This window comes from Garra rufa, chromosome 22 (genome assembly GCF_049309525.1).
Source record: "Garra rufa chromosome 22, GarRuf1.0, whole genome shotgun sequence".
Taxonomy (NCBI): domain Eukaryota; kingdom Metazoa; phylum Chordata; class Actinopteri; order Cypriniformes; family Cyprinidae; genus Garra; species Garra rufa.
The window spans coordinates 11,392,476-11,407,058 of NC_133382.1; the positions used below are offsets into that span (position 1 = coordinate 11,392,476).

General features: G+C 34.9%; 1 protein-coding gene across 1 annotated transcript; it reads left to right on the plus strand.

Moving 5' to 3' along the window:
• Window positions 1–10,056: 10,056 nt before the first annotated feature.
• On the plus strand, window positions 10,057–13,903 carry csf3a (colony stimulating factor 3 (granulocyte) a). Its single transcript, XM_073828855.1, has 5 exons — window positions 10,057–10,138; window positions 10,505–10,662; window positions 11,350–11,463; window positions 12,304–12,444; window positions 12,799–13,903. Exons 1-5 carry the CDS (start codon window positions 10,057–10,059, stop codon window positions 13,030–13,032), a joined length of 729 nt encoding a protein of 242 aa, XP_073684956.1. The 3' UTR covers window positions 13,033–13,903.
• Window positions 13,904–14,583: the final 680 nt, after the last annotated feature.

Sequence of the window (14,583 nt, forward strand, 5' to 3'; positions counted from 1 at the left end):
TCACCGCCGCGTCCGGCACAGAGAAAGCGGTCACCGCCGCGTCCGGAACAGAGAGAGCGGTCACCGCCGCGTCCGGAACAGAGAGCGCGGTCACCGCCGCGTCCGGAACAGAGAGAGCGGTCACCGCCGCATCAGGAACAGCGAGAGCGGTCACCGCCGCGTCCGGAACAGAGAGAGCGGTCACAGCCGCGTCCGGAACAGAGAGAGCGGTCACCGCCGCGTCAGGAACAGAGAGAGCGGTCACCGCCGCGTCAGGAACAGCGGTCTCCACCCCCTCCGCAAAGCAGGGGCGCTTCCGCACAGCCTCGGCACTGCGGGTGTCCATCGCCGCCAGGCAGGCGTAGATGAATTCGAACCTCTTGGCCGACGCCGCCTCGAACGACATCCCCGCCGTGTCGGGAACAGAGCTGGTGGTCGCTGCCCCCAGGCGGGGGAACGCCGCCTCCTCAAAAAAAAAATTCCTCCCTGCTGGACTCATTAGTGCTGGCTGCATTCTGTCACGAATGAGAAGGAGGAGATCTGGGTCCAAATGCAGGTGAGTATTTTTAATGAAATGAAAACAAACTAAACAAACAAAAAGGCCAACACGGCACAACTAGACATAAACTGAAATATAAAATAAACAATATCAGGAACAAAATCAAAGGTCAAGAAACTCGGAACACAGAATACAAACAGGACTAGAGACAGGATACAGGATACAATGCAACCAGACAGAGTGTAGGGAGAGTGGAGACTATAAAGACTGTGCTAATGGGGAACAGCTGTGGTGCTAATGAGTGTGACAGGTGTGTGTGACAAGACAGGTGTACCCAATTAGCGGAATGGGGTGCGGGAGGATGGGAGACAGTGACCTCTGGTGGGGAAGGGAGACACCACAGCTCAGACACGTGACAGTTTGAGATTGCAGGTCCTGTCAGAAGAGCCTTGATTGACGTTTGAAATATCCTCTGAAATTACTCCCCAAACATCATTTTAAAGATGCAATCAATGCCATTTATAATGCATGAAATATTCTGACATGCCAATCAAGTGTGAAGACCAGAGGTCTCAGAGGTGATGGCCATCCTTCTTGATGTGTTTTCCTTGCTGGGGTGCTCTGAGGCAGATATCCCTGCCTTGGACTGTTGCCCAGAGAACCTTGAGGAATCTTACTGGCAAATAAGGATGTTCAGAAAGGGTATTTCTATGGGGACCAGAAATTCGAACACGGGAGAAGAAAAACATGACCTAGTCTAGTTACAGAGCCTGAAATAGTCCCATATTATATGCTGGTGAAATAATGAAAGACATAAGCATTTGTGCCTCAATTAGCGCAGTTAGATATTGGTTCAGAGGGGATCTTAAGGTCAACATTAACTGCTTTTTGCAACTTAATCTCTAGAAGACAGTGTTTTTGTTATTGACTTTTTAAACTATTTTTTTATTCACCATTTTAAATTATATTTTTATTTGTTTTTATGATGAAAAATTACACTATTTTATTGCTTATATTTTAGGTTTAGTCATTTTAGTTACTATATAAGGATTAAAATCGAAGACATAAAAATGGAATGAAAATTAGATTAAATTAAATTCTAATGGTGAGACTTACAAACATAGATACAGTGTCATAATTATTAAAACAAATATACAGAATTAAGCAAAACGGTAAATTCTGAAATATTTACAAAACAGAATAATGCATGTAATATGTTTTTTCATTTATTATCTTTTTATTTAAGGTGTGTGACCTTTCAAAAGATGTGAATTTTGTGTTCTTGCTGTTACCTACCTCTGCTGTTTTTTTTTCTGCTGTTTAATTAATTAATTCATTTATTTATTCATATGATACATACCACATGAACAGGTATTTAGCGTTACTTTATATAGTCGGTAATTGTCACAGCGTGGGGTTGTAATAATTTTGTAATAATAGACATTTTGGAAAAATAGCACACCTGTAAATGTCTGATTCCTAAAAATTCTGATGTTCTTAGTTCCTCAAACTGATGTATCATTGATGAACAAATGGCAAATGGAATGAGTTACATCACTCACCCATTATTAATTATAAATAACTATTTATCTGGCAGCAGCCCCAGAATACAGAATGTGAATTATAATATTGTTATATCATGAGCCAAATATTGAATCCCATTGCAAAAAGATATTTTGTAGTAGCCCCTAACAGGTCCTTTAATATTTGTATGTGCAGAGATTTTAATGAGCAACACTAATAGCTGACAAAAAGTACTGAATCACTAGAGAATTTCCAAAGGCTCAAAATATGCAGTCAGGCATGATGAAGAGTAAAAAAATGAAAATCACACAGTCTAAAAGCACAGGTATAAAATAACCAGACAGGAGTCAGATTAACCATGACAGACAGGACTATGATTATAGAAAACTTGCAGTGGCAATTACATGCAAGACTTGACCAAAATGTGCAGAGAGTGAATGTGACTATAAATACACAACAACGAAAAATGATGAGCAGGTGTAAGCAATCATGATTGCAATTCCGGAATCTAGTGATTACAGCGCCTTCGGTAAGTGAAACAATCAGCAGGCATTTCAAACACTTTATAAAGTGAACATATGAAAAGAGAATTTGATGAACTCATGAATTTTAAGGTTGCTTCAGCAAATATCTAGTCTTATTTATTGAATTATGTGGTAATGCTACATGTTGTTTTTCTGATCTGTGATTATCAGATCGTTGTCAGATCAGCAAAAACCAATGGTGTTTGGTGAACTCAAAAATAATTAGGCCTACATTTGTAATCCTTTTAGATTACTCCTTTAATAGTTTTAATAGAAACTATTAAATGAGTAATTCACTTTCAGAACAAAAATTTACAGATAATGTACTCACACTCTTGTCATCCAAGATGGTCATGTCTTTCTTTCTTCAGTCGTAAGGAAATTATGTTTTTTGAGTAAAATATTTCAGGATTTCTCTCCATATAATGGACTTCTATGGTGCCCCCGAGTTTGAACGTCCAAAATGCAGCTTCAAAGGGCTCTAAACGATCACAGCCAAGGAAAGAAAGGTCTTATCTAGCAAAACGATGGGTTATTATCTAAAAAAAATATATACAATTTATATATTTTTTAAACTCAAATGCTCGTCTTGTCTAACTCTGCAAGACGAGCGTTTGAGATTATAAGTATATAAGTATACAAGTATATAAGTTGTAAATATTTTTAGAAAATAACACATCGGTTCACTAGATAAGACCCTTCTTCCTCGGCTTCCTTAAACTGCATTTTGGAAGTTCAAACTCGGGGGCACCATAGAAGTCCATTATATGGAGAGAAATGCTGAAATGTTTGCCTCACAAAACACAATTTCTTTATGACTAAAGAAAGAAAGACACGGACATCTTGGATGACAAGGGGGTGAGTACATTATCTGTAAATTTTTGTTTTGAAAATGAACTACTCCTTTAAGTTCGTTTAAACTCCTTTTAACTATTAAAACGAGAAGTTCACTTTCAGAACAAAAATGTACAGATAATTTACTCACCCTCTTGTCATCCAAGATGTTCGTGTCTTTCTTTAATCAGTCGTAAAGAAATTATGTTTTTTGAGGAAAACGTTTCAAGATTTCTCTCAATATGGTGGACTTCTATAGTGCTTGCGAGTTTGAACTTTCAAAATGCAGTTTAAATGCAGCTTCAAAGGCCTCTAAACGATCCCAGCCAAGGAAGAAGGGTCTTATCTAGCAAAATGATCAGTTATTTTCTAAAACAAATTACAATTGATATACTTTTAACCTCAAATGCTTGTCTTGTCTAGCTCTGCATGTACTCTGTGTATTCCGGTTCAAGACAGTTAGGGTGTGTCGAAAAACTCTCATTTTCACCTCCAGAGATGGGAGTTTTTCAACCTACTCTAACTGTCTTGAACCGGAATACACAGTTCACACAGAGCTAGACAAACATGAACATTTGAGGTTAAAAAGTATATAAATTGTCAATTTGTTTTTAGAAAATAAACAATTGTTTCGCTAAATAAGACCCTTCTTCCTCGGCTGGGATCATTAGAGCCCTTTGAAGCTGCATTTAAACTACATTTTGGAAGTTCAAACATGCGGGCACCATAGAAGTCCATTATATGGAGAGAAATCCTGAAATGTTTTCCTTAGGGGGAAAAAAAAGTATTTCTTTATGACTGAAGAAAGAAATGAACATCTTAGGGTGTGAGTAAATTATCTGTAAATTTTTGTTTTGGAATCGAACTTCTCTTTTAATGTGCTGCAAACTTGCCAGTCATACATAAATGAAACTGGTAAGATATATGTAATAGTACTAATAAACTGATCATACACAATAACCAGGTGTATATATTATCATCAGTCAATCTGATTAGCTTCAGTCTCATACATTTTACCTATACTGTAACATATGAGAGCATTTTGAAAATATAATATAATATGATTATACATGCAAATAGTCAATAATAAACTATACCATGACTATTTTTTGAGTGCAAATGTTAATGTTTAATGTATGACGGACAAATATGCATCATATTACTCTTAGTTTGTGTTAAAACTGTGTAATCCAAATTGGATGGAAAACATAACATAAATAAAACATAAATCTTACATTTAGGCCTAAATATTTTTAAGTGTCAGTGAGGTCAAATCTGGCACATGCCTTGAGGGAGCAAGTTTGAATATGTAAGTGAATGAGATTAAATTGCTGCTGTGCAAAGTGGCTTCAGTAGACTTGGTACATAAATTGTTCTAACTATGATGATTTTTTCTACATTTTGGAGTTTAACAGCCTCACTGTTTGGAAAAGGGCAGTGTGAAAATTCATCTAATCATATCTTCCTAACAACAAAGAAAGCCATACAGAAAACAACTAATGACTAAACTAATGAATAAATGAAGGCAGAACATTCATTTTGGGGAGAAATATTCTGTTAATGAAGCCATCAGTTTTCATGAAGGATCAGTACTTCTGAAATATAGATGGTGAGACTTTCACTTGCTCACATCTCACTCTCACACATACCACAAAAATGGACAGAATCAGACAACGTGCAAACACAACAGTAATATATTTACACACTATCCATCATAGGCAAAATTGTACAGAATCTAGCTGTAGCCAAGAAACATTTCAATAGAAGAATAAATTAAGAGGTCCAGCAGGTGAGATTGTGTGTGTGTGTGTGTGTGTGTGTGTGTGTGTGTGTGTGTGTGTGTGTGCGTGCGTGCGTGTGTGCGTGTGTGTGTGTGTGTGTGTGTGTGTGTGTGTGTGTGTGTGTCTATGTGTAGAGGGGGGGGGGGGGGGGTTGGTTTAACAGGTAATGTTACAGTCCTCTACCAAACACACACCTGTTGCCTCAGGTTCATTTACATTTCAGACTAGCTCACCTTGCACTTTGGGAGACAGTGTGTACATGGTATTGTCCCTACAAGGATAGTAATAACAGTAGGGACATTTTTTGATCCACATGAAGAATTATAATCATACAGAACGAAGTTTTTGAAAATCTAAAAATGCGAAAGGTTTTGTGTGAGGGGTAATTTTAGGTGTAGGGTTACGGTAAAAAAGAATAGAAAATACAGTTTGTACAGTATAAAAACCATTAAGTCTATGGAATGTCTCCATAAAACATGGAAACACAACAACTTTTTATATATGATTGAAATGATTATGCTTGTGTTTCATAAGGCCCGATATGTGGACCTTTACAAAAATGTACAGTGCCAACATCTTGCATGGCATTAGATGTAATAACCATTCCTAATATTTCTTCATACATCCATATTCATATTACCATTACATGATACTTCAGCATACTTCATATTTATCGAACTCTCTTGTTTCCTTTTGCTTTGTTTGGTTTCTTTGATTCTATAAACAACATTGCCCTCTACAGGTGAGTACTAAGTTTACTGTTACTGTATGGTCACAAAACCTTAATATCAACTTCAAATTTCAACAAAAATTGGGTCAGCGAACTCTTAAAACTGGGATAGTTGGAGAATCAAGATGAACTTCAACATCTGCCCTGACCAGTCACCTGACTGAATATTATCTGAGTTTTAAATAGAGTGAGTTTATCCATTGGAGACTATTCAAAAATTGTATAAATCGATTATAAGAAGGTTGTAAGCTGTATTGAATGCAAATAGGGGTAAAACATCTTAATAAATAAAAATGTCCTATTTCCTAGGTGTTCAGAGTTTATGTCCAGCCCCTGTATATATGTAATTCCAAACTGAGCATAGGTTGCGCAGACAGTTTTGAATTATATATTCAGGACACTGACCAAGCTGGTTTATACCTGAAGAGAGCTACCCATTAGCGTGACTTTTCTTCTCAATGGCAGTTGCTTGACTTTCACATGAAAAATGCAACATGCAAGCTGCCGTCTTAGTAACTTGCAAGGCAGACAACAGGGAAGCACTTTCAAAAATAATCTGTCATCAGTAAAACATCTGTAGTATGTTGCTTGTGGGGGAAATGGTCAGAATACATAGATCTGAATGGCCAGCAATGAAGAAAGATGCTGTTTGCTGACATAATGGTGTAGTTACATCATCCACCAGCAGGTGTTATCTGCCAAAACTAACCAGCCAAAACCTGACCCCTCTACACTGGATATGTTTATGAATGCATTACTGTAGGTTACTACTTAAATTGTTTACTTTACTATTAAACTTTATCATTTTGAGACTGTGTGGTTCTTCTCTTAACCTAAGGTGCTGCAAAAAAACATTTTATTTATTCATTTATTTATTTTCTTTTGAAGAATGTTGACGATAATCAAAGCCAAGCAGAGCCACAGACTCCACAAAACAAGCTCAGGTGCCTCATTATGGGGACAGTTCTCTGTTCCGTACAGAGAAAACGCTCACAAAAAATCCACACAGCTTGAGACAGGCAATTAAAATCTTCAAAGAACTCCTTTATTCATGCTGAGGACTCATCTTCGTAAGACAAGTTTTTGATCAAACAATAAACCCTTAGAGAACGAAAGGTTGGTTCTGAATTTTAAGGATGTTCAGATGTAAAGCCTAAGCAATTTTCTTTGCCAGCTACTAAAACCTACTTAGTTAATTGACACATTATAAACAGTGACATATTATTGCTGTTTGTCTCCTTCCACTACATTTTATACTGTATAAATTGTATATTTTTAGTTTGAACTTATGTCTATTTTTTATTCACTAATTCACTGAAAGGTCCAGAAACAGAAGGTGAATGGTCAGATACATTAAGCTCATGGAACGGAAGTGACCCATTTTATCTCCGCCAGTGAAGTCATGATTACGTTACATTTAGATTGATTAACTTCTAAATTTTCCCTTTTTAAATGATCCACATATGCATCTGTTATAAATCAGATTAAATGGAACAATCTGGTATAAAATTCAGGGCTGTTTTGCAATAGTTTTGAGATACACTCTTAAAAATAAAGGTTCTTTACTGGCATCAATGGTTCTACGAAGAACCTTGAACATCCATGAAACCTTTCAAATCCAGAAAAGGTTCTTTATAGTTGAAAAATGTTATAATGTTCTTCAAAATGGTTGTTTTAGGAACTGTAAGGTTCTATGGGGAACCAAAAATGGTTCTTCTATAAACATCCTTTATTTTTAAGAATGTCAAATTAGAAAGAAAATCTAAATAAAGATCTAGGATTCATTATCTGAATGCAGTGCCATCATGGTGTGCAATTGTAGCATTACTTTCAATCAAGAGTGAGTGTATGTGTTCAGTCTGTCTAGAGGAATGACTTGAGTTCACGCTAATGGAGGGTTTTGTGGGAACACACTGAATTTAGCAACACGGTCTTCCTCTTTCTTTGTCTTTGGAGCTGTCTGTCTGTTTCTGTTTCTCTCCCACTTTCAAACTGAAAACATATAAATCTTTTTTTTTTTTTTTTTTGTAAAATCAGTGTATGTGCATGATGTGATGGGGAGATCATTGTTATTTGGCTTATGTCTATCAATTGATACTGCTTGTTTCCATAGAAACCTTTCTTCCCCTTTCCCCTGATCTGTTTGACACTACCTCTGCCCCTCTTCTTCCTTTGGAGGAAACTCTGCATTGCACAACCATCCATAACACCACGTGTTTCTACCATTGGCTTTGGTGTAATGATGACAGAGTAGGAAAAAATGACTATCTATCTATCTATCTATCTATCTATCTATCTATCTATCTATCTATCTATCTATCTATCTATCTATCTATCTATCTATCTATCTATCTATCTATCTATCTATCTATCTATCTATCTGTTCAGCAACAATCTCCAATCTTTAGGAATCCAATCTTAGCTGAAGACCATTATTTGAATGAATAATTTCAAATTATTTTCAGATGGAATTTTCACATAAAAATATTATGACTCATTGTGCACTAGGAAATAATTGCTCATGATTTTAACCCCCATAGGAATTCACTCAGAATTATCAGATTTTTAGTGAAAATCCCACCTTTACGTCAGTCCCTCATTACATAACTGGTTGGCAGCGGAAGTTGAGGTTAGTGCAACATGGAATTTCAGAAGATCATTAATTGACCACTATCTTATAGTAGATGACAAAGCAATACAAACATATTTACAGAACTATTTCTATTTATAGTTTTGTTTCTGCTTGGGAGTGAGAGCAAAAATGTAGCGGTTCAAAAAATACACACTATTGTGAAATACAAAAGGAATGAAAGAGAATACTACTGACATCAATAAGCTTTTTTTTAGCTACACAGATTTTGAATATGAGTGCATATGAATACACCCATGCTGTATCAAAGTTGAAGAAGGTATTACATCATACTATAGTAAAATAAAATAAATAATAATAATAATAATAAATAAATAAATAAAATATCAATATTTAATTTTGTTGTATTTGTAAGATTTAGTCAGTTGAAAGTTTTGCGGTTAACTGATTTTATTTTGTGTCTCTGGAAAATAGTGATCTGTGATATTGGTTTTTGAGAGCTAAAAATGTAGCGGTTCAAAAAATACACACTATTGAGAAATACAAAGGAATTAAACAGAATAATACTGACATCAATAAGCTTTTTTTAGCCACACAGATTTTGAATATGAGTGCATATGAATACACCCATGCTGTATCAAAGTTGAAGAAGGTATTACATCATAATATAGTAAAATAAAATGTAAAATAATAATAAATAAATAAAATATCAATATTTTCTCTATCATAGTAGAATGAATGGCTATGCTTCTTTTAATTTTGTCGTATTTGTAAGATTTAGTCAATTGCGGTTCATTGATTTTATTTTGTGTCTCTGAAAAATAGTGATCTGTGATATTGTTTTTTGTATCTATTCGTTATTAAGTAAACTTTTAAATAAATAAATAAAATATCAATATTTTCTCTATCATAGTAGAATGAATGGCTATGCTTCTTTTAATTTTGTCCTATTTGTAAGATTTAGTCAATTGAACGTTTTGCGGTTCATTGATTTTATTTTGTGTCTCTGAAAAATAGTGATCTGTGATATTGTTTTTTGTATCTATTCGTTATTAAGTAAACTTTTAAATAAATAAATAAAACATCAATATTTTCTCTATCATAGTAGAATGATTCTCTCATAATTTTGTCATATTTGTAAGATTTAGTCCAATAAAACAGTTTTGCGGTTAATTGATTTGTTTTTGTGTCTCTGGAAAATAGTGATATGTGATATTAATTTTTTTTTATCAATTCCTTATTAAGTAAACTTGAAAAGTAAAAGACCCTTCTGGTGTGTGTGTATAACTGTGTTAATTGTTATAGTTGTTAGTATTTCTATTGTATTAGTTGATAGTATTTACAATATGATACTTCAAACATTGTATGACACTTTAACAAAACATTTTGTATTGATTTATTTATAGTTATTATGCTTTATTTTTTGAGTTAATGGCATTTGGGAAGTGATTTGTTTATTAGTGATTTATTAATTAATTTATCAAAAGCTTCAATAACCTTAGTCATGCTTTGACACACATGTGTGAGTTATCTCAATATCTACTCAAGACGACGTCAGAAAGAGGAATTTCCCCTGCAGGATATATATCGTGAACATGATGGGGCTTTGTTACTGTTGGAGTCTGGTGACTTTGCGCATTTTCTGTTTGATTGCTGTTACTATAATGAACTTCCAGGGTAAGTTTTATATTCATTTATGTGACTTTTTTATTATATGAAAAATGTTTTTGTTTAATATACTATTTTAAATAATATTTAATTGATGCTATCCTATGTACACCAATATTTTGTATTTAGATGGTAGGAAGTTTAAGATGGTTAATATATTATATGAGGCTATTTAAAATAAAATAAAAAGTACATAAATAAGTATGAAGAAGCCTTAACTTTTATAGACAATTGGAATTTGATGCATTTAAGTGAAATCCGGATATCCAGCCATGGCTTAAGCATGTGAGTGCTTGAGCCATATGTGTGAGATCTGCGTCACAGTGTTACGCACTTCTAATCGCGTCTGTCTCTCACTCTCTCTCTCTCCTCCAGCGGCTCTATTACTCACGCTTGTGGGAATTGTGGCATCTGCCCCGATCTCTGACAAACTGGACATTATGAACATGAGTACTATTGGTCAGGCCCACAGCTTAATCAACAAAATTCTAGAAGATATTTCTACAACTCATGCAGCCTGCATAAACAGCAAGGTAAGCACATTTATTTCAGGACTGTAACCACCATAGACAATAAGGGACGTACTGTCTCGAATATTGAGAGGAGCAGTCAATCAATACGGGTTTTTCAGAAATTGATTGTTAAAATGTACATTTGGTTCCTCCAATCTTCAGTATTTAGTTATGCTTGCTGTTTAAACCATTTTATATATGTATATTTACATACATACATTGGCTTGTGGTTGGGATAGTCTAGTGGCCAAATTTTACCCTGGGTCAACAAACTTAACTGCAAATGTTATTACAAAGTTTTCTTTAACTTCACAGTCATAGCTCTCAGTATGTAAATTTACAAGGGGGACAAGTCGATTGGACACTTCAGTCACACTTGGAAATGTTATTGCATTAGCTACTGTACAAAATATCAAATTAAACCAAATGTTTCTAAAACTTGAAATAAAAATGTTTAACTTGAAGGTGAGAAGGTGTTTTACTGAATGTATGATGTTTCTGATACAAGTTCACACCAGTGTCCTATCAGAGCAACCATCAGTTTAGTTGACAATAATTGTGGACACAGTGTTTGACAACCACTAAATGCAAATTTACTTGGGTCTGGAATGTATGTGAGGATTTAGTGATTCATGGTGTACTGACACAAGAACAAGAAACTCTGTCCTGTCATGTTTAAACAAGTCAAATGCTTGTCTTTTCTTTTAGAGGCTGACTTTGGGCGACAGCACGATATGGCAGGAGCTGGAATACATGAGAAAGGAATTATTGAAGATACCCTCTGCCCCAGTTCTTCAGACCATCTCCAGTATCTCCAGCATGGTACGTTTTATTCAGTTTTTGACTGCCATTTGCTTAGTCAAGCAAACTGCAAACCCTTACCATTTGAGCCTTAGACATGATACCCATCTATGTAGATTCTTAAGACAGGGTATGTACTTTTCCATGTATAAGAAATCAGACATATGACAACCAAAGAAAAAAAAAATCAGTTTGACTTTTTGAGACATGGGCCAATAACTAACAGGCTTAAGCATTGTAGCAGGGAGTTTGGCATGAACAAACAACACTTTTCTTCAGATAGTTGTATTATTAGTTGGAGAAGAATTGTGACCCTGGACCACAAAACCAGTCTTAAGTCGCTGGGGTATATTTGTAGCAATAGCCAAAAATACATTGCATGGGTCAAAATTTTAGATTTTTCTTTTATGCCAAAAATCATTAGGAAATTAAGTAAAGATCATGTCTATGAAGATTTTTTGTAAAATTCCTACTATAAATATATCAAAATGTCATTTTTGATTAGTAATATGCATTGTTAAGAACCTAATTTGGACAACTTTAAAGGTGATTTTCTCAGTATTTAGATTTTTTGCACCCTCAGATTCCTAATTTTCAAATAGATGTATCTCGGCCAAATATTGTCCTATTCTAACCATACATCAACAGAAAGCTTATTTATTGAGCTTTCAAATTATGTATATATCTCAGTTTTGTAAAATTTAACATTATGACTGGTTTTGTGGTCCAGGGTCACAATTGTTACTTTGTGGACTTTATAATGGAACACAGTTGCACAAGGAACCCAATTTAAAAGACACAATTATAACGGGATTGTAAGTTCAGCAAATAAACCATGAGATCTCTCTCTTACTGTCACAGGAAACCTGCCTTGCACAAATAGTGGAAGGACTGCAACTACATTTGAATCTCTTGAAAGACGTCAGCAAAGCAACCACACTGGCAGGCCGAATGAATGGTCTTCAAGCTGACATTCATCATCTTTTGTCCCTAATCAAAAAGGTATCTTTTTGATGAATAGTTTTGAATGTCTGTTTTATCAATTCATGAATTCCATGAGTATTTGCCTGTTTGGTCATGCCTTGATTTAGAAACTCACATTCATGTACTGCTAAAATTATGTCTGGTATCATATTGCAGTATCTCTCTTTGGATAGCAGTCAAGTAATGTTTAAACCCTAGTAATATATATAGAGAAGGTCAACCTTATGTCATGCGAAGTTGTAATATTTTTTACAAGATGCCAAAAAAGTAAACCTCATCACTTTAATAGGAAAAAACCTAGAAATGTTTTACTCATGATGAGTGTTTTCTTTCCAAATGCTGTTCCATTCAAGTATTTATGTATTTGCACAGTTGCAGAACCAGGCAGGATTTGACTCCTCAAAGCAGGCACAGCCCCCCGTGCATGATCTGGACAAGCATCTGTCAGATGAATACAAGACCCAGGTGGCAGCCCACCTCATCCTGCAACAGCTTCAGTACTTCAGCAGCGACGTCCTCAGCAGTATCCTCAGTATTCGCAGTATGACAGAGATGGCAGAGAATTCTAACACTGTGCAGCTCTCTGTAAATCTAGCAGCTGTATGAACAGCCTAGACAGTTAAGCCCAAAGTACACTTGAGTTTTGACTTGAACGCATAGCCTTTCCAAGTATACCGGTAGTGTGTGCAAACACATGCTAGTTAACAAGAGCTAACTGTAAAGTTCCATCTTTGTCCAGTGTCTGTGCTATTTTTTTCTACCGAAGTTATGAAAAATTGATTTCCCTATGGAGAAAATTAACCTGACTGTACTCTATAGAGTATGCATAGATATACAAAATCATGGCTGCGCATGTACAGCACTGTATCTTAGCATACATGTTAAAACTAAAGTATACTTTGGGCTTTACACCGAACAAATGCAACATGGTACAGCAATTATTTGTTGCTGGAATAATTTGGACATGAAGGCACTGCAGAGTATTTATTTTTTTTATTCGAATTTTGTTTATTTATAAATTTGATTATTTATTTAATATTTCACAGATTTTATGTATTATTTATTCATTTAACAATGTAGGGACTGCCTTAAATGGCTGTATTCTTTACAGTCTGCTTCAGATTATTTATTCACTGTGAAATACTTCAATGTGTCATACAATCTGAGCTCATGACCATGTCTCATAAGTTGCTACATGAGGTCATGCTCATTGGATTGATCTCCTGATCTCTGTGAGAACTACCTAGTATTTTCATTAGTCATTTCATGTGATATTATGTTCTTGTTTTTATTTTTCTTACCCATAAATAGTACACATATGATATATCAGAAGATTTTATTTATGATTCAGTATTATTTATTTATTTAAATTAAAAAATACATGTATTTATTTTTGCCATTATTTGTCTGTTATAATATGTTTGCAGTATTTAAAGATGTGCCGTGAATTTTATCAAAATAAAAAAATTTGAGGCTATTTTTGAGGCTAAAGAGTGGTAAATATCTATTGTTGCTAATATTTTCTATTTGTATTATGTTCTGTATTTGAGATTTTTAGCCAGTTGACAATTAATTAGGAAACAGACAAAGGTACACATCTGAGGTGGCAATGCGGTCACCATGCAACATGTTGGGTATGCATTATTTTTCTATAGTTAATTGGTCCAGAGTCAATAATTCCACTTATACCACGGTTATCCCAGAAGCTTTTGTTCATTCAAAGCTTTTGTGTACTACTTTCATGAAATTGTTGTGGAGTAACTATTTCACTAAGACAATCATGGGACATTGTGTGTGGGAAAGAGAGAGCAGGAGAAAGAGATAGAGAGTGTTTTCCATTATTTATAATAATAATAATTAGTTTTAATTGGAGAGGGTTTGTCCTTTTATCCTATTCTTTGTCATATTTGTTTGCTTGGTCAGTGTCTTTGTGGTTTTTGGTTCTTTTGTTGTGGAAAGCTGCAAGGCTCTAAAAAAATATCCTAAATAATTTGGCAAAAAGATATGGAATGGTAATGTGGTCAATACACCTATAACTACCTAATAGATTTGCTAAAATGCTGGAAATAAATAAGAGAATGCACAGTGCATACCCACTTCTTTAGCAGCCTTGGCTCTGGAAGTTTTTTGTTTTTTTATTTTTCCCATAAGGATTTT

Coding starts and splice junctions, on each gene's coding strand:
- csf3a (XM_073828855.1), top strand. CDS start 10,057: ATGATGGGGCTTTGTTACTGTTGGAGTCTGGTGACTTTGCGCATTTTC. Junction 11,464..12,303: donor TCTCCAGTATCTCCAGCATG/GTACGTTTTATT, acceptor TTACTGTCACAG/GAAACCTGCCTTGCACAAAT. Junction 12,445..12,798: donor TTTTGTCCCTAATCAAAAAG/GTATCTTTTTGA, acceptor GTATTTGCACAG/TTGCAGAACCAGGCAGGATT.